The sequence below is a fragment of the Ornithodoros turicata genome, unplaced genomic scaffold, assembly GCF_037126465.1.
Source record: "Ornithodoros turicata isolate Travis unplaced genomic scaffold, ASM3712646v1 ctg00000996.1, whole genome shotgun sequence".
Classification (NCBI taxonomy): Eukaryota; Metazoa; Arthropoda; class Arachnida; order Ixodida; family Argasidae; genus Ornithodoros; species Ornithodoros turicata.
Genome location: NW_026999435.1, coordinates 280,923 through 302,130, shown reverse-complemented (window position 1 = coordinate 302,130; position 21,208 = coordinate 280,923). Strand labels below are relative to the sequence as shown.

The window sequence follows — 21,208 nt, the reverse complement described above, 5'->3', positions numbered from 1 at the left end:
CGTAAGGACAACAGCTCAAAACTGTTAGCAGTTAAATCTTAATTGTACAACCTTCGTTTACCACGAAGCAAGAACACTAGTGGGCTCTGGTCTGGGGACGACTTTCGTCGCTTACCTGTCATCCAAGACCTCAAGAAAAAAATCCGCTAAATTCAGCTGCGAACTTTTGCGAACCTTTGCGAAACTACCAAGAAATTCGAAGGTTCGTCGAACCTTGCGAACCACTAGGTTCGCAAAAAGTTCGTGACATCACTATTCAATACTAGCCTCGTCTGGGTGACTGCTTCTTATCGCCTACACAGCAGACGGGAGAGAATTCACCATTATACTAACTTATGAGGGTCCGTGCCTTCTGCAGTCGTCGAGTTACCAGACGAGGCTAGTATTGAAAGTGCAACATAAGTTGAAATGACGAGGACTTACTGACCGCATAGGACAGAGATCCCCATAAGTGAGTACCATGTCGGCTAGTATTGGACGCGCAAGCTAAATATAAATGACGAGGACTCGATGACTGCAGCAAGCACGGACCCTCATAAGGGAGTAAAGTGCTGAATTCTCTCTCGTCTGCTGTGGAGGCGTTAAGAAGCTGTCACCAGACGAGGCTAGTATTGAAGGTGCAACATAAGTTTAAATGATGCGGGCTTCCTGTCGATGCACCCTTGTTTTGGGAAAGACTGTCTAGCCTTGCCTGAGCTACCGTCGGCAAACTCTTGACGTCCTGCTGAAGAAAGAATCCACGCTTGGCAACATGAGACAATTGATGTTCCCAGTTCAGATGACGCGCCCTTGGAAGTCGCTGGGGAGGTGTGTTAGCTTAGATCAATTGGTAGAGCCTTGGACCAATAATCCAGAAGATGTGGGTTCGAATCCTACAGCTGGCTAACCTTTTCAGTGACTCCCATCTTTCAGCACGCCTGGGAATTCGTTATTTCCCACAACTCACCTGAATAAAGTCCTACGTTGCCGAAAGGCCTTATTTCAACGACTAAATTGTCAGCGAAGGTAAAGCCTCTCTCTCGCAAATACAGTGATACTCATGTACTGTACAAATAAATATCGAGTTAGGAGTTGTTTTTTTCAGAGCTCCCGCAAGTTTCAACGAAACTTGCTTCACCACATTTTGCGATATTTTTAAGTTATGCAGAGGGCTTTCGCTGGTTCTGTCCTGAAGTTGCAGCCGTACATTTCCTCTCAGAGCTAAGAAAGTAGTCGGGTTCTCACGTTTAGAGCAAAGCCATACGGGAGAAAAATACTAATCCAAGACGCCCATAATGCACTTCCGTTTGCTGAAAACCGTACAGTAGCTATGCCTAGCGAAATAACAGTGGAAAAACAGATTTGCATATACATATGTGTGGTAACAGCTGACACGAAAACGTACAGTCGGTGGGACCTCCCTGCCTGAACTGGCGTGAACCGGCCAGTAAAGGGCGACCCGCATACGACGTTTTCTCGACGCAAGAACGCCGAGCGCTCGGCATTTTTATGTTCAGCTCCACGAATAATAGCCGTCGAGCGGGGACGCCGACATCTGAGGTCTTGGAGGAAGGAAAACTAAGGAGGGTGCCCGACCGTTTCTTTCCGAATCACAAAAGTGTAGTGGAAGTGACGACATATAGTACGCATCGTGAGGACGTCATATCGATCAGGTGACTGGAGGCAGCCAATCTGCGGTGAGATTTCACCACAACTGGGACAAACAAACTGGGGCAGCTGCCGGCGTGGATGGCGTTTTGTGGCGCCCGGCGAGATGCTAGAGAGCTGGGAGAGGAGAATTGTTTGTCCCAGTTGCTTCTCCTCACCCAAACTTCCGGAATCGTGCAAAATGACGTCACACTCCCTCCTTATTTTCCTTCCTCCATGTCTGAGGTGAACAGATCGAAGCGGCAAGCGCAGGAAGCGACGTGTCGGTCTTGACCAATCGCATGCTTGGCCCTAAACGACCGCCTCCACAGTCGCTCAGCTGTGTGGGCATAGACGGTGTGGTCGCGAAGTACGCGCAAGTGGAAGACAGAATGAAGTGGACCAAGCAGAACTGGCTGGAAATGGAAACGAATGCGAACACGGGAGCGACAAAACGCATACCATCCCACTTGCTAGCCATTGTTCCATTGTCGTTTCCGTCTGGCCTAGATATCGCTGAACCCAGTAGAGTGTTCTTGACGGTCTTCTTCAATCCTTCTACGGCAACAGCTGTCGCTTTTAGGGAAGAAGCCGTTTTTCTTTTTCTTTTTTAACAGCAGCAGCAGCGATTTTCGCCTTTGGTCCATACTGGAAGACGCTGGAGAACAGCGGACGGAAGCGGAAGTACAAGCAAGAGATTTCCATGTTGATGGTCGGCGCGCCTTGGTTATTGCCTTTGGTTACCAGATATTGTATTTATACAAAGTTATACTGCATGTTTTTCAAGTGATATCTGTCGCGTATGTTATGCCAGCCTATAATAGCTCTTACTCACGACCAGAAATGCCGCCAGGGGCCTCGAGTACAAACTTTGCGCCGGCTCCTAAGCTGCGCCGAGAAAACGCCGTTTGCGGGTGGGCCCGACGTTTCTCCATCGGGAGTGACGTCACGACCTCAAAGCTCGGCGTATCTGCGTCGAGAAAACGTCGTATGCGGTTCCCGCTTAAGGCATTCCTGTCTGAGAATAAGTACAAAACCATAGGGATGAACGTGTAGTATAATTCTATTGTTGGGAAAAACTCACGTGACCTCAAGCGTTGGGCCAGTCGTAGGACGACGGCTGAGTAGCTTTTTGCTTTGCCTTTCTTTTCTTTCTTTTTGTTACCCTGGGCGACCCGTGACACTGGCGAGGCTTTCCCTTTCCATTCTGTTCTCTCCCTCTCCCCCGCTTTGGCAGTTCTGGGCAGTTTTGGATCTTCGTTCGCGTCTAGTGAAGTAAATAACAAAATGCGGAAGCGTTGGCCGTTTCTGTTACACAAAGTGATTTATTTTTCGGGCTAGGCATTTCAAAGCACAAATATGCAGCCTAATGTAGCTGCGCCAAGCACAAACATGACATGAACATTGTTTCTGAAGTTCGAATGGTATGCCGAAGTAACTTGCGTTACTTAAGTGCGTTCACTGATAGCTGATGTCGCACGTGGAAGATTTCTCAGTAGAAAAACAGTATACAGGGTGTCCCAGAAAACGTACGTCATTGAATTATAATTAAAAAAACTACGCCATCTAGAATCATGCGGTCAACAGCATTTGCTCTTATTGGGTTTTTGCCACCTCCTAATGTGAATGTCATGTACTCCAAGTTTAATTATGTAAATATTTGCGAACTGAACTCGGAAATTTGCCAAGTAAAGGTCACTTTTTTACCCCACCAATATGAAGAGCGTGCCCAATTCACTCAAATGCATGATAATTCACAGCGATATTCACGAGCTATCCCATCGAAAAAAATAGCCGAATATCATGCTTTTCGGAACACAGGACCATAGCGCGCGATGACTTTTTGAGCGCAACCGCTCTCAGAGTGACGAAAAGAGGTTCCGAAGCCAGCCCACAGAGTGATAGTAGAAAAAGTAACAGTTCCTAAAATTGGGAGAGGGAAAGCATTATCCCAGCGAAAGTCGGACGTGATAAGCCGTGCCTGTTTTATCTCTTTCTGCGATGTCGGGGAGGGCTGGGTTTCCAACCTCCTTTCGTCGGACTGACAAAGATTGCGCTGAAAAATTCATCGTGCGCTATACTGTGCGACCTCCGTAGAGTATGATGTTCGGCTATTTTTACGATGGGATACCTACTGAATATCCCTGTCAATTATCATTAATTTGACTAAACTAGACACGCTCATCACATTGTGGGGTAAAAAAGTGACCTTTACTAGAAAAATTCCCGACTTAAGCGCGCAAAAATTTACATAATTAAGCTCACGTTACACGACATTCACATGAGGAGGTGGCAAAAACCCAGTACGAACAAATGTCATTTACCGCATGACTCTAGGTGGTGTAGGTTTTTTATTATAATTCAATGACACGTTTTCTGGGACACCCTGTATATGCTGCACAGGCACAGACATTCACAGATCCAGCATGACAGAGAACATATCCACATCCCTTTGCTGCGTCTGGTTGACCCGTCACAAAGGAACTTGTGCAGATGCTATGGCGAAAAGTGATGATCCAACCACTCAGAGTGGCTTATAGATTCTACTGCGTCCATGTAGATACTTTTCTGAAGCAAATATGAGTTAAGTGCTTATACCTGAGCAAGAATGATCAGAATAGGGATCAAAAACGTGAAAACCAAAAATTCTACCGGCCGAAATGCTGCGTATCTGCCACAGGTGCGTTGCCTTATGCTATGCTAAGCGGCAGAATGGAATAGGAACTGACTTCCCTATCACCGAGTGGGTGGAACGCAGTATTGGTCCTTCTTGAATCGTTGCCGCACCAAGAAAGCGAAGCAGACCTGCTTTCCACTTATCTGTCACTGAGTTGACTTGCAGAAGTACCTAAGAAGCTCCAAGTTTTTCAGAAACGTGTTAAGGGAAGGACACTAAAAAACCAGCGATGGCCAGTAGTTAACTACATGTAGTTAAACTACTAGCTAAACTACCTGATTGTAGTTAAAAAGTAGTTATCAGCTACTTGCAGAAGTGTAGTGGCAACTACTAATTAAACTACTATTTCGAGTAGTTAACTGCAGTAGTTAGGTTACTGAAGGCGCCAACTACTCCCGATTTTGCCGCAAAATTTACGACACGATTCTGTTTCCGACTTTTACCTTGAGCTACTTGTTTGATGAGAACGGAGGTTGCAGAGCAACTGTGCCGTGCATGCTTGTCTAGTCAAGCCTCATTTCTTGTGAAATAATCCTGTAACTTATTTTATCGCGTAGGCGCAGAAAGAATCCCACCGCAAGCTTTGTATTTGACGATCTTAGCGGCCTGCGTAATACCTTGGTTACCGTCCTGGTGTGCACATACCCGCGTAGGATGGCTACGTGATCGATCATCGTGGCTAAGCGAAAATATTTTACGGTTCGCAGTGGCACAATATGTTGCGTGGCGCATTCATCTGTGAAGAGGGAGCCTGAGTGTATATCTCGTACATGGTCCGTTGTACGTACCTTTATAGCGGAAGCTTTCACTCCATAGAAAATATTTAGAAGGAATAGAGAAGAAGAAGAGAAGAAGTAGAAGAAAATATAAAAAATATATTTTGCCGGCGCATAATATACAAGGGACAGGTAGTGGATTTTACGACAGTATGTAAATTAAGTGACGTAGGGCACAAGAGTATATTTTAAATATTATCACTGCTTGTGATTCATATTTGGGTGTCCAACAACACTACAAGGGATTGGTGTTGATGGACAACGTTCAGTAGTTATAGATGTAGTTAAATTAAATTGCAGTAGTTAAAGAAGTAGTATTAACTACTTTTCTGAAAAGTAGTTGAACTACTAGTTAAACTACTCCATCGCAAAGTAGTTAGTAGTTATAGTTAAACTACTGTAGAAGTAGTTAGTGGCTAAAAACTGCCAAAAACCATCCACAGCGGTACCGGCATCCGTCCCTGCTGCAGCCACCGTATTTCAAACTTTACGGCGAGTTGCTCCGGCACTGCCGACACGGCGTCACCGGCTTGCGCGCGAAACGGAGAATTCATAATTTCAAACCGACCAATGAGCATTCGCGTACCGGGGGAGCGGCCACAGGAGCCAATAGGCTGGTGAGAGCTGAGAACTCGCGCTCCGACGTAACAACTCTGACGTTTCATGACGTTTGATAACGCGAAAAGCTTATTCCGCAAACGAACTGGAGAGTTTCATCCCCTTGACAAAACCACATGCCAGAGAGAGTACCTTTGAGGGAAGGTGTATGAAGCAATTGCTAATAGTGAAATGTAGTTATAGCTCCTGTGTTTCGGCGTTTACCTGAGAGTGTAATGCGAAGTAGCTTTCTTCTACAAGTTACACGTAATTTTATGACCCGAGTGAATAGTTCGCCGGCTCATTTTGTTTTGATTATGTAACTGACCCCTGAAAAGGAAGATTTCAAGGACATTTTGGATAGGAACAGACCTCGATGTAAGGACACAGAGTTACTAGAGAATTATTACTAGAATTATAAGTCCTGCCTCTTTCCCAGGCTGCCCGCATCAACACCGAACGGAGTCAGATCAAGGCCAGATGGGTAAGTTTATAGAACGTACCACATCGACCGCATGAACATTTGGCGATAAAACACATTCAGAAGGCAAGGAATTCCGCTCCTGTATGTTACCTGAAAAAAAAAAAGGATACTTAAATGAATCAATACGTGGCCTGAATGATTTAATACATTTATCATGATTTAACTTCGCAAAGCGGTGGGGAGGGGGTAAAAGGTATAGGTTACTATCAGTGTTCACGTGCCGATTGTACAGGGAAAACAACAACTTAAGACGAGATATTTTGCGCCAAAGATCCAATGGTTCCGATCCCAACTGATTAATCATATTTGAAACAGAGGAAGCCCGATTGTAATCATTAGTAATAAAACGGGCAGCCAAGCGCTGAACTATTTCAATTTTTGATATCATATTCGTGTGGTAAAGGTCCCAGACAATAGAGGCATATTCTAGGACTGGTCTATGTGCGATAAGCATTTAGTTTCACTGATCGAGAAGCCTCGAGATGAGCCTCGAGCACTGATCGAGATTTGATAGTTTGCGTCGTAAATAACACGATTTCGTAAAGGCCTTGCTGGAAATATAGTCAATATGCCTGTCCCATTTAAGAATTGAGGGGATAATGACAACCAAATACTTTACTTCTTTAACCTTCTGCATACATCTGTCACCAACCGAATATTGGAATCTCATTAGCTGCCTTTTATTAGTAAATTGGAATGCTACCGTTTTATCAAAATAATTTTTCATTTGCCACTTCAGACACCACCCTGAGAGTTTAGAAAATGCCTCATTGAGAGCTAGTTGATCAGACTCTGTACTGACACGTCTATAAATGACACAGTCATCTGCGAACAATTTAACAGTAAATGAGCTACTTAGATCTGAGCCAATGTCCTTCATATAAATTAAAAACAACAATGGCCCCAGAACGGAGCCTTGAGGCGCACCAGGTAATACATGCACAAACTCTGAGTGGTGTCCATTAATTTCAACGTATTGTTTCCTGTTCGTCAGCCAGACCGGGGTAATGCCGACATAGCGCAACTTAAGCAGCAGTAGGTGTTGTGATACGCGACGCGATCAAACGCCTTAAACATATCTACAAATATTGCGTCTAGTTACATTCCGTCGTTGAGCGCTAGTGAAAAGTCGTGTGTAAAAGTTGTTAGTTGAGTGACAGTAGATAGGTTCTTCCTAAAGCCATGTTGGTAAGCAACGAGTATATTTTCAGATTCCAAGAACTTCATTATTTCGGAGGCTATGATATGTTCAAGTAAATTGCAACATGTGCGGTAACTGAAGGCTTATCCCCGGTCTTGTGTATTAGTATCACTTTGGACACCAACCCATCTTTTGGTATGTGGCATTGCCGCAGATATTCTGTAAAGATAATTGACCAGCATTTCAGAGTAGCGCCTTAAGACTTCATTTGGTATATTATAACTAGGCGAATTTTTGGGGTCAATATTTAGGAGCAGGTCGAATATGCCTGTACTACTCGCAGAAGTTGCCAGCATTGCCGGTAATGACCGAGTGAGGTTCACAGACGCGTTGCAAGAAGGTTGGGAAAACACTTTAAAGAATGTGCGATTGAATTCATTCGCAATACAATCAGTGTCGCTGATGACATCATCCGCTACTTTTATCTGCTCGACAGGTCTTTTGATGTCTGACAAATAGCGCCAGAACTTTTGAGGGCAGCTTTATACACCGTTTTCCCGTGATCGCCGCCATGTTGAAAGCGCAGCGCCGTCTAGCCGGGGGAGCACGTTGAAAACTGTTTACTGCCCATGCCAGAGAGAAGGAAAGCACACGTGCCGTGTGCTTCCTCCCTGGCATCGCTCTCCTCCTTGCCGGAGTTTGCTGAGTGCGAAAGCGCTGGGTGCGAGGCTGGCTGAAAAACGATATATAGAAAGTTATTCAAGGTTGTGTAAAAAAAAACAACAGCGTTGCGTTCGTATCTTACCTTATCTCTTAATGCGTTGCAAGGGAGAGAGCATTAGTTGCCTGTCTGCGCCACTGGCTATACGCCTACGCTTAATCGCTTTTAAGGTGAATAATCTCCCGGGTAATCCACGGGTGGCTATTTTGTATTTTCTTTCTTGTCATGGGTACATATTTATTCAGGCAGGTTGAAATCAACGACTTAAATTTCCTGTATAAGCTGTCTGTGTCACCACCCATCTGAAAGTCCTGCAATCGGAAATCAAGAAAATCAAGTACGGATTCATCATCAACTGCATTAAAATTGTGAACACGTTTGTACATTTTCTGATCCCGCGTTGGTTGGAAATTATGTAAAAAAGAAGAAGACGAGCTCGTGATCTGAGATGCCTTGGTTAACTTCAAGATTGTAATTGCTGGTGAAGTCACTAACAAGGACCATATCTAAAATCGCCTGGTTGGTATGAGTTACATGTTGTGACGACCCTCTGCTGAGGCTACTGTAAACACTGAGTTTATGCGGAGCGAAGGAGAAGAGTCAAACACGCTCAACAAGTACAACCCGCTTAATCGAAGAGATAAGTGCAAGAACGTTTCGGCCGAGAAACACGGGAATCGAGAATGGATCTCACGAATGCCAGGTCCTCAGGATTCCAATATGAGATTCCAGGATTCCAATATCAGGATTCCTCATGATCAATTCTTCAGGATTCCAATATCACAGAGAGAGTCTACGTTGCTGTTGGTCCTCCTTTGTGCTTTTCTTCGCGGCCGTATACGTGTCTCGTCGCTCATAGCCTCCTTATCGTGTCCGGGGCCAACTCTAGGTTACCGCACGCCTTCTCGTGTTCCACTCCCTCTTCTTCCGCCTTCTGTTCCCTGTCGTCTTCTTCTTCGTCTTTTCTCATCACAGTCTCAGGTTGAAGGTAAACGTCTTGATGTGTATTGAATTACCGTAACGCGTTTTGAACGTGCTGCGTAATTGCCGTTCCCACGAAATGGCCAACACCTGTTGCACTTATAAGCCATTTGAGACGAGGCGAGACCGGATTCCCCGAACAGCAGTGACCATGAGAACAACCGGAAGATCATGGATGTGTGTGCTTCAATACGGCAAGTCAGTTTTACTGATGTGTTTTACGGAGGAGGCAGATTAGGGACTGGTCCCCTGAAGCAGGAAGCTAGCGACCCACGTTTCCAGCGAGAGAAAGGCGCGGTCGCTACTGGCAGGCTTTGTATTTGTTGATCCTAATAGCTTTTCCTGGAAAGCATAACACTTCGCTCTCAGTCTGTGGAATTTTATGTTGGCATTTGATTTGCGGAAGCTGCTAACTCCTGATTGGATGGCTCGTTACACGTCAGTTTCAGACAATGTTTGAACGGAAACTCCAGAAAGGGGGTTTGTCCCCATTAAGTATGTATTGATTGGTTCGAAAATATTAAGTCACATCATGGGCAGCACGTGACGCCAGTAAGCGAGAACCATTAAAAAGTTGATGTTTGCTTTGTGTAAATTATTCTGGATCTGGATCTGAATCTCAAGTCTGGTTTCTACGAGACGCCATGTAGATACTGTAAATAAACTACTGTCTTCATCGATCATCGGCTGGCCCGTCGTTGACCGAATCATCATCGGATCACCACCACTGATCCACATCTTTCACTGGGCTTAACGTTGAGCTCAAGTTGAGACAGTACATGAGTAGCGAGTCAGAAGGTGTGCACCTTCAGAGGGACATTCAGTCGCAACTGACCCAACACGTGAGACGTAAGCAGGCTATGAAATAATTCAAAACATAACTGGGATAAGAAAGTCGCATCGACGTTTCGGAGGAGGCTCCTGGACAGGCGGCAGTCGCACCCCAACGCACAACTCCAGCTAGTGTAGTGGACAGGCCATCAGATGACATAGGTTTCAGAGAAAGCGTCCTCAAAAGGCGTGGAACCGACGACGCAAGATCTTCAATAATCTGAGGGTGCGGAGAACCTAGGAGAATGCAAACACGCCTTAACCATGGCATTGGAATTTATCCCACGTATTCAAACCATCTGTGCACCACGAAGTTGAAAGAACACAACTCTGAACTCTTCTTTTTCACACATCGAAACCATAAGCGAGTGAAAAGAAGCATATCTACATGTTGTCGCGGAAAGCGCATCATCAGCTTTACCATCGCTAAGTAAGATAATAATAATTCGGAGTGTCACGTCGCGAGACAACTGTGATAGTGAGCGACACTAAGTACGAGGTCGATCTCGCCAACAGCAGGTTGGGAGAGAGAAAACGGATGCACTGCAGCAGGACTGACGCAAATATTAGCAATAATACTGCACATACTCTAGGAATAATGCTTCACTTTGCAGTTATTCCAATTTTATTAAACCACCTTCATGTATTCTGGATTCCTTTCTTTTCAATTTAGGCAAAACGCAACATACACATATCAGTGCGACTACATTGGTTTCTTAACGTTCTTTTCGTATATGCGCCATGCGTGCTATCGCCCTTTAAGTTTCAGTTCAACGAAAAGTCGCGCAACATTATCGATGCGACTGAACTTCGACTATAATGCTGCATATTTTGTTACTTTAGGAATTATTTTAATTTTGTGGTACTCAAGCGCACGGCGAAATGTCACCTTTGCCGGGACATTGTTTTGACTTTGAGTACTTGGTTCATCTAGATCCCCCCCCCTTTCCCCTCTATGCCCTGAACACATCCCACATGCTTGGCAACACCCCCGCAATTTGGTTTTGCTGTGGCCACCCTGTCGGGAGAACGGGTTATATTACCTTTAGGCACACTTCACAGCGATACATTCGTTTTGGTAACGTAACTGTAGTAATGCCTCCGCTAAGGTTTCGCATCGCACCTCCGTGTTCGTGATTCTGGGTCAACCACTGAGTTTGGATCTCCAAACTGTGGGAAACTTACATGCTTGTTGTGCTATGTAGTGCAATGTGCATCCAAAGCATAGTGTGGGTGCGGCGACTTTTCCGTGCATATAAAAGAAGAGTTGTTCAACTAATAGAATGTCTCAGTAATACAATTTATTGAGGTTGAGTTCTCGTTTCTGCCAATTTGGGTTGTTTATGTAACTGTATCTTAACTGGTTACTATATCGCACTGAGGTAAAGGTAACTGCAACTTAGTCCCTTGCTTCGTGTAATAAGTGAGAGTTCAACTTACCTTTTTAAGCATGTTTTCACAGGACTGCGATCTCATCGAATATCGTAAAGAGGTCGGTATAGCCAACACAAATCACACACGAGGAAGCACTAAAACATGTACATACGGGCTTTATAGTTTCAACACACGCGAGCGCACTTCGTGGAATAATCCAACAAGGTCCACCCAAGTAAATGGCAATAGTGAATAACTTATGCCGCCGTGTCTTAACCGATTCCGAATATTTCAAACGAGAGAGTAAAGTGTGCATATAATGTGGCTATTCCACGACTAGTTAACATTACACAACCCAGTAGCGGGAAAAACGAAAGGTTAAAGCAGCAATTCAGAACTTTTCTTTTAGATTTTTCACGCTTTCTCTATTTTAAAATGCTCTTTCGGTTGGGTACAGAGCCACGTCGACGTAGCCAACAGAAATCGCATATGAGGGAGCACTAAAACACGTACATACACTTTTTTGTTCAACACGTACGAGCTCACTTGCCGGAACCCGTGGGAACCGTGGCCCACAAACCCGGTGTGGTTCCGAATCTCACCCTCCGTAACCCCAAAGATCACGAACACAGCAACTACATGACGAAGAACAAGATTTGCTGAGGATGGCGAAGAGGACGACGTAGTAGTTTCTCGTATCGCGCGTACACCGAATAAAGACGTTGACATTGTTCTTCCAGAACACGGAACGATTGTGTCCCCATCCTGATCTGTCCCTAACAAGGTTTATGTGCTTACATCCAATCCGCCGGTCGCAGACAGAATGCCGCACCTGATCGACCAACAACCCAGACAGAACGGAGAGCCTACACTCTTAAAAATGAACTTAACCGCATAGCACGCTTTTAGCCAACCGTCATCTCGAATGATATCGTTATCTGACCTGATTTGGTGAAAACGGGAGGCGTACGCCTTTTTTGTGACAATTATGAACAGCATAAGTGTCACAAAAAAGGCGTACGCCTCCCGTTTTCAACAAATCAGGCCAGATAACGATATCATTCGAGATGACGGTTGGCTAAGAGCGTGCTATGCGGTGAAGTTCATTTCTAAGAGAGTACGCCCGTGCATTTCCTTAAATGGCCTTGGACGGGGGCGTGTCTTCGTGCTGATAACTGTCGCGACTCGCGGCTTCTCTGTATCACTCAGGTGATTACGCCACCCCCCACCCAAAAAAAAAAAGAAAAGAAAAAGAAATGTCCGGGAGGTTGGAGAGGTCCAGGATGAGATTGTAGAGGAACACCACCTCCTCTACATTTGGTACACCCGGTAAGGCCTGTTCCATCGGTTTGCGAGAGAAGCTGCAAAGCCCTTCGCCGCGTCGCTAAGTGGATGCATTCGCCCCTGGAATACGTTTCCTACGCGGTGTGCTACCTGGCGTCGACCCTTGTTGTATTGGGATGCTTGCTCCAGTCGTACGACCTCAAGATTCTCTCCTCCACAACGAAGTGCAGCTGAGAGACGGTTGCGAATGTCTTGCGCATTACGTGCATACTGACGACTGAGTTGTTCCCTCACTGTTGTTACGAAAAATAACAAAGGTTTTGTTGTGTTCACCTGGGTTGCTGTTTGCTTTCGCGACGTTAGCTTTGCTCTTATTTTGTGTGTGCTCTTGGGTGACAGAGAGTGTCAAGTTTGCGTGCATGACTACTCGCAGGCGGGGGAGGGGGACTGGACTCACGAAATGTTTGGAAGCCCAAGCCCCGCAGCCCCCTGGCAGCCGCCGCCTTTGAGGCGACGTTCAGAGGCGGAAACTGACTGTCGAACAAGAAGTCAACGCGTTCGCATAGTGCACCTTTGAGTCAGACACCCCTAGTCGCAAATGTGCAGGATGGTACGTGGACTAGAGAACGAGCAGGCACGTGACGAGTTCTCGCAATATCCTAAATGACTTCAGGCTTCAGAACGACGCAGGGATGGAGATAAAGTGGAAACGCACTGGCTCATGGTAATGCTATTCGCACCGAAGTGGTTTGAAATGTCACAAGCAATGTGAAGAATGAAGCCGCCCGGAACACGTTGATTGCAAAAGACCAATAAGTACCAGATATGGCCGACAGCCTACCTGTGGTATATAAGCTGACGGACCATGGCATGGTCGTAACATTGCGTGCCGACCACCGCGTCATGGCAGTAAATTCGTGTTTAACGCCCCAGAGCAAGAAATAATTTAAAACCTAGATGCCAAGATATTGTCGGACAAGGCAGAAAACATAAATGACACCCAGTTATGGCATCGTTGAATGGGTAACCTAAACGTCTAAGACCATCCGTCATACGTTTGACGTTGGAGGTGTAGGTGCACGAGGAATGCCACGGTTAGAGGCGGCCACTCACCCTTGCATAGAGTGTATTGTGGGAAAACACGTCAGAGATTATTTCAAGTCGTACGATGACGAACCGGCAAGCGGATTATTGGATCACATGCACGCAGACGCGTATGTTCCCCTACCAATGTCTTCAATAGGCGGAAAACGCTACACACACGTCATTGTGGGTGATCACAGCTTCCTTGTAACGGTGCGTTTCCTGAAGAAAAAGGAGAAGCAGCAGAAACAATCATTTGCTACATAAAAAAAGCTGGGGGTCGAACATAAAGAAAGGTGAGAAGAATAAAGGTAGACAATGGAAAATAATTTGTGAACAACACACTAGAAGCCTTCTTCAAATAAACGAAAATAAACGTTCAAGAGAAGATGATGTCTTTCTCGCTGGCACAAAACGGAGCAGCGGAGCGAACGAACACGACGCAGAACGAGACCGCAAGAACTCTTCTGAAAGAAGATGAAAGAAGAAATTGGAATTTTGGGCTGAAGCAGTGAGCACTGTAGCGTACACAAGGAAGAGATGTAGTAAGCAAATTTTGCGTGGCAAAATTCCAGAAGAAGTTTACACATGCAGTTCCAGTCCGCAAAGTACTTTCAAAGCTTTGTATCCTTATGATGCGTTTATACTCCGAAGCCGTGCACAACTAAGTTACAGTTCAAGAGCAAGGAAGCTACTCTTCTAGTCTACAGTAGAAACAGCCACGGGATACCGACAGTACGATCCTCGAAATGTGTTTTTTTTTTTTTTTTTCAGCAGATACCTCAGATTCATGGAAGATTCAAAGGATGCACAGTTGCTGGTTGCACAGGTGGTCGCATGAGCAGCTATAACAATATAAGTTAATTGTCATACCGGCGATTCACGATGTAAGTGATCTCATCGTCATCATTTATTGTTTTTGTTGCTGTTGTGATTAAGAAGATCCAACGGACGAATGGGTCCCGAAGAGGCAATGACAAGACAGACACTTCGAATGTCACTTGGAATGTCAAACGGAATCGAAGACAGAACGGCGGGATTGTCGGGGAACAGCTCCCTGAAGTAATTCATCTGCGTTGCCTTACCGTCGCAAGCGTGCCACCTGGTCGTCTACAGGTAGACCCGAAAAAAAGAACTTATTGTCAGGACACTGAAGTGCGGTGTGATATTGAAACACACATTTAATCCACAAAGGACTCAATGGGAGAATGCAGTGGACGACGAACTATCATCCCGTAATGTCATACGCAGATGTATACTTGGACACTAGTTACACCAACACTGGAGATGAAGGTTGTGAAGTCCAAGTGTCGTAAGTGACACTACATACCGTGTGCCGTGTGTTGAGCTTTCGGCCCACGGTAAAGAGCACTCAGGTGGGAAAGAAAAATCTGCAGACTGACAATTGCGACGGCGCTCATGATTATAATAGTCTCGCGACGTAAAGCCTCGCATTACACTAATTATAAAAATATCGTGTGCGTTCCTCCTTGTCCTGCGTTTCGCTGCTTTGTGCTTCGTGATGGATACATACCAACCAGCCAGTGGCCCATCCAAGGTGAGGGGGGGGGGCAGTGGGGTCATCGCACCTCCCCCAATTATCACGTTGTACAGTACGTATCTTCCTCTCCTCTGCCTTGGTACGCTCTCGGCAACGAACCCCCTCCCCCCCCCCAAAAAAAAATGGACAAGAAAAACGAACAAACGAACAAAAGCAAACTTGGGGTCTGGATCCGCGCTTGCAGCAAGCCCGATGAATACCCTTGTCAAGTACTATATCACCTTTGGTAGAAAAATTTCTAACACTAGAACTGAAGGTAGTGACATTGCATCATGTTCTACTTTCTTTCAGGACCCATTGTCATGGCTTCCCACTGTGCCCAGCATTACCCTGCCCAGTATTCCCGTGCCCAGTATTCCTGAAGTAATTTCGCAGGTAATTGGCTAAACAAATTTTGGTCAGTGGACTGGTACAATTTTACGGTCTCTAGGCACATATTGTTAGATATGGAACAGGAAAACACCATGAGGCAGGACAATAACACGCGCCATGAGAATAGAGTCTGCAATGTGGTGCACAATATGCTGAACATTTTGAAAGGTAAAAGGCAATATCAGTGACAGAAACAGATTTTTACCACAGCCTACTTTCTCATTTACATTTGTCTCTAAATCAGTGTTGCGAAACAGCAACAAATGTATGTGAAGCTGTACTTGGGCGCGTAATAAACAGCGATCTTATATTATAACTATTATTATTATTATTATTCGTCTTTATTCAAATTTCTCTTTCGACCTCTTTTTTTTTTGTTCAACATGGATGTCTCCATTCAGCAAACATGGCCGTATTGAGCACCGTTTCGAATTGTGTGATCGCCGCAGCCTGAAAATCCACATGCAGCTCTTGAGCAAGTATGATCTCCGTGAAGTAGATGTCGTGGGATTATAACGGTAAATCGTAATTGTGCATGAGCTTCACGGTAACAGCTACTGTTGTAGCCGAGGTGCGCGGTCGTCTAGAATGTATTCCCAGTATTCACTATCCATGAACCTACATGTAAATATATATATATATATATATATATATATATATATATATATATGTGTGTGTGTGTTTGTGTGTGTGTTTATAAGTCCCAAACGTCGCCACACCAGCATTGGACAGCTGTTTCGGCCTTATTGGGCCTTCATCAGCAATGCGTAGGTGCGCGACGTTTGAGCGAGCGGCGTCGGAAGGTCACGGGTCCTGACGGGAGGACATCACGTTCCACGTGACCTTCCGACGCCGCTCGCTCAAACCTACGCATTGCTGATGAAGGCCCAATAAGGCCGAAACAGCTGTCCAATGCTGGTGTGGCGACGTTTGGGACTTACTTGCAGCCAAAGAGCCTATGCTATTTTTTTCACTTATATATATATATATATATATATATATATATAATGAGGAAAAAAGCCATTAAAGAAACAAGTAAATGACACTAGACGTGTTTGAAATTCAAAATTACTGATTAAGATGGCTTCTATGGCTGCACGCAGAGAAACAGATACTCATGGCGCTATCACATCGTTCCATGAGTATATATATACAGGGTGTTCAAAATTAAGCTTTCACGAGCGCTACGCAAACACAGCGATGACAGGAAACCGGATGATAACTTTACGCTACCTGTGTAAGAAACAGGTGCTGCTAATTATGTAGCACCTGTTTCTTACTCAAGGAACAGAAAAAATAGCACCAGTTTTCTTTTGTTCGCCTATTTATAAAGTGCTAGTGAAAGCTTAATTTTGAACACCCTCTACATATGTTAATCTGTGAGTTTGAATTTCAAACTCGTCTAGTATCATTTATTTGTTTCTTTAATGACTTTTTTCCTGCATTATATATACATGTAAACACGTTTCTGAAGGAGGAACCTTGTAATTAAAATATCCCTGTGATACCGTCTGTTCATTTAGTTATCAGTATTCAGAGACCTGTATGCTGCAACTATTTTTCCTCAACAAGGAAGCGAGAAAAGCACATGGTTCATAAATAGCAATGGTGGAGAGTACACGCAAATTCCTTCTTGCGTGCAATAACTATTGTTCATTCGATAATGCTTGTTCGATAATCGTAGAGTATTCATTGCACTTGAAACACTCTCATCCAAACACTTGTACTACTTGTTACCTTTGGTATGTTCAACATAGTAGAAAGCGCACAAATACACGGACTAGAAGACGACGACAACACCAGCGCAACTCACAACTCAATTTTAATGTGACCAAAAGACACAATCGCGCACATCGCGACGCCACCTACGGAAGCAGCAGCCTGAATCAGGGTCATCGCAAACAGAGATAAGTGGCCTCAATGCGCTGCTATCAAGGAAGATAATCTCCCTCTCCGATAATGTTACCGACGCCTGACTTATGGCGAATTCGGGTGGTCATTTCGTAGCAACTTTTTTTGCCAGATCTCGAGCAGTCATGTTCGCTTGGTCAAAATGAAGCAATCCCGCATGTTCGCGTGGCGCTTTCCGAGCGCTCGGAATTTGCCATCTAGCACTTTTGTCCGGTCTCAAAACGGTCGAGCAGCAGATTGCTCAACCGTATCCGGTGTCGTCACATCCGCACTGCAACGGTGCCGAATGCCCTCATTGGCCCGCATATTGAAATCACGTGGTTTAGCAGACGACAGAACTCGAAGATGGGCGACCGCGACGCCCCTAGCGTGGTCCAGGTGCCTAAAACCGCTAGTTTCCTAGCTGTCATGTTCGGATGGCAACGGTCACGTGATGCAGCTCGGTCTCCGACATAGCAATTTCCGAGCGCTCGGCCGTGTTGCTACGAAATGACCACCCGAATTCGCTATTATACTGATAGCATAGGCCTCTACTATTTCTCTAGTCAAGGCATTAGATCACACAGCAACAGCTACAGTGTCTTGAAAAATCGGGTTGCACCCACATTTACTACAATGCAGCGCAAGATGACCAGAAGGATGAAGCATGCTCTTTGAGCCTTATATTGACGCACCGACCCGTCCGGCCTATAAAATCGACCACACGAGAGGGGAATACTGTAGACCACACCTAGCCAAGAGGACACAAATGGCTTAATATGATTGACAACTCGTGTCGTCGATTTTATATAGGCCAGACGTTCGGTGCGCCCCGGTCATAACAGCACAAAGACCTACGCTTCGTGCGGTAAGGAGCCACTTTTTCTCCTAAGAAAGAGAAAAGTGGTAAAAAACGTCTACACTTGTAGTTTCCCAAACAATAAGGGATGATCAAATTTGAAGATCCTAGGATCTTAGGACCATAGGACCTAGGATCTATGACGAAAACCCGAGACTGGGAAAAAGACGAAAAACAGACGACACTTTTTCCCAGTCTCGGGTTTTCGTCATGGATCTTAGCCACCAGCTCGCTTGCTTTTTAACCATTTTATCTGTATCTAGGATCTTTTGCATCTAGGTTGCAAAATGCTGGATATGTCACCCCTTCCCCAATTTGGTACACCACAGTGTTTCTATTCTCTGTGTTTTTACTAAACATTTTAAATGTTATGAACTTAGTGTTTTAGATGTCAAAGGCTCGTGAGCTCAACGGAGCACGAGAAAGTTGAGAAAAGGGAGACATGGTCAGGCGCATGACAGTCATACCAGGAATACATCGGGAATAGACTGTCATTCTTGTGTCCACTATTCAGTTATTTAACGAACATGGACGTTGATGTGCTAGGTTGATCTTAGGACAGTTCACAGTGCATTGGGAAGTACAAGTATACACCTTATGCCATAGACAGTCTGAATATGTAATGCAAATTAGATAATTTCTTCACTGATGTTATTCTCAGATAGGAAACAAGATCGTGAACAAAACTAATGAGGTGAGTTATATTTTGTTACATTACCTAGTACTTATGTTTTACTATAATAGTTTACTACTATACACTATAGTATTGTAGTGGCGCATTGTCGCATTTTGAATGCACCTTGATAGCTTTTTTTTTCTCTCTCTCTCTTTTTCTGCGGCTTCCATCTTGAACCACTTCCTTGAGCTTGAACCACTGTGTAGAGTTACTGTGCCTTGACCTCTAAATTTACATATGTGCTAGAGAGTCTAACGATTCTGATTGCAATTCGATCAGCTGGTTAACAATAGTAAGTAAGTAAATAACTAAACAACGAGTAAGCAGTGGCGTCACTAGGGGGGTGCGGGGCGTGCAGTCCGCACCGGGTGAAGCGACGGAAGGGGTGACGCGCTGCACCAATACTGCCGCTTCCTCCCGTTCTCTGCGGCACGATGACGCCAGAGACAACGTGAGTTGCCTTCTACGAGGCACATTATTTTTTTTTAAAGTGTGGTGTAATATGTTTATTTATCGTGAATCGCCTGCTACGGAAAGGATCCGTTAATGGGGGCACGGGGTGGGGGTGAAGAAAAGAGCCCTCGAACAGGGCGACGCGTACCCTAGCGACGCCACTGCGAGTAAGATCTTCATTCTCGGGGACTTTAATGCAGCTGGTATTGATTTCGATAACGATGTACTCAGTAATGGCGCCCCTTCGATCCGCCTTGTCAACGCACTTATTGGCTTTTCACGCTTCCACCAACTTACCCAGCTCAACCGTGTCCCTAACAAAAATGGCCACAAGCTTGGCTTGTGCTTTGTCATTACTGATGCATCTATCACAAGAGCTTCTTATCCGCTACTTCCCATTAATGATTATCATCCTCCTTTGTTAGTTACTGTGCAAGGAATGTATGTCCAATCTGTGCCTCATGGTGCTCCGCGGCTTGCTTTATCTAAAGGGGACCACGTTGGCCTATATCACGATCTTGCTTCCACTGACTTCCCTTCTGTTTTTACGTGTACTGGTCCAGATACAGCAGTATTTAGGTTTAGAGCGATTGTCACTGATGGTATCTCCCAGATGCACAAACCCTGCCGTCCAAAATTACCCTATTGCTTCTCGTACCGAACGCGGTTGTACCTGTGTATTACATTATAGTATAAATATTTTAATAGAAAATTCAAAAGACGACAGAACCACGTCTGACTATGAGCAATTTGACCAGTTTCGTTCTCTTCAAGCCATCTTGTGAGAATGATCGGAGATTATACTTGAAGCAAGTGGAAGACGATGAGCACAACAACCCCAGAAAATTCTGGAATTGGTCGAAACGGGAGAGACGTGACCCTGATGCAACTTATGCTGTACTTGATGGCAGTGGCAGACAGACCATGTAACTCTTGCAAATATGTTTTATGACAACGTCGTCCCGCGTACAACTAAAGCTGCTGGCGCCAATTGTCCAATTGCCTACTGGTCATTTACCGATGTTTGTTAGTACTGAGGGTGACGTTGTTGTTGCGATCAGTCAACTAAAGCCGACGACCACGCAGGGACCTCATGATATCCCTGCTCTATTTCTCAAAGTTTACTGTGATATCTTTGCCCCTGCACTAACGCATATTTTCAACTTGTCGCTAAAACTCATGGTTTTTCCTAGTCTGTGGAAGTCGTCTGTAATTGTTCCTGTTCACAAGTCAGCAAACAAACTAACTGTACATCATTACAGACCTATCAGCATATTACCTGCTTTCTCCAAAGTACTTGAACACATGGTTTGCACTAACCTCCTCTCTTTTTTCAAAACCAAGTTTGTAGAAAATCAACATGGTTTTCGTTCGGGGAGATCAACGCCTTCCAACCTTGTGTCTTCTCTGTCCATAGTTTCGCCAATTGTTAACACACGTGGTCAAGTTGGTGTTATCAATTTCGATATTTCCACAGCATTACTCCTTCCTGCTGTCCTCTCTCCATCTGTCTACGTCTGCACGCCGATCATAGCCACAGTTCCTTCGCGGCGCTAACACAGAATTTTTCGAAAATTCCACAGCATTCAACCTAATAGATCACGATATTATTTTGTTCAAAGTGCAATCGTATGGAGTCTCTGGATGTCTTCTCCGCTTTCTTGAGTCTTTTTTACCCGAGCGCACTTGCTCTGTCCTCGTCTCTGGTTCTCATTTTAACGTTTTCGTTCCCTCGTCAGGTATACCGCAAGGGTCCAATCTTTGCCCGTTGCTTTTCAACATTTCCATTAATGACCCTGTATCAACTGTTAAGCATTCAACT

The 21,208-nt window shown here is 44.9% G+C and overlaps 1 protein-coding gene and 1 long non-coding RNA gene across 3 annotated transcripts in view; one reads left to right on the top strand and one right to left on the bottom strand.

The window, feature by feature from the left end:
* Positions 1-21,208, top strand: part of LOC135376045 (uncharacterized) — a 259,567-nt gene that overhangs the window by 94,053 nt on the left and 144,306 nt on the right. For both annotated transcript variants that reach the window (XM_064608649.1, XM_064608648.1), the window contains exons 10-12: positions 6,116-6,160; positions 15,428-15,511; positions 18,919-18,951. In XM_064608649.1, coding sequence (XP_064464719.1) covers positions 6,116-6,160; positions 15,428-15,511; positions 18,919-18,951 — 162 coding nt within the window. The remainder of the gene's footprint in view (positions 1-6,115; positions 6,161-15,427; positions 15,512-18,918; positions 18,952-21,208) is intronic.
* Positions 7,535-8,935, bottom strand: LOC135376041 (uncharacterized). The gene is made up of 3 exons (XR_010417501.1): positions 8,717-8,935; positions 8,107-8,333; positions 7,535-8,034 (listed from the first exon to the last, which is right to left on the bottom strand). It is a non-coding gene; the product is annotated as an uncharacterized LOC135376041 (long non-coding RNA).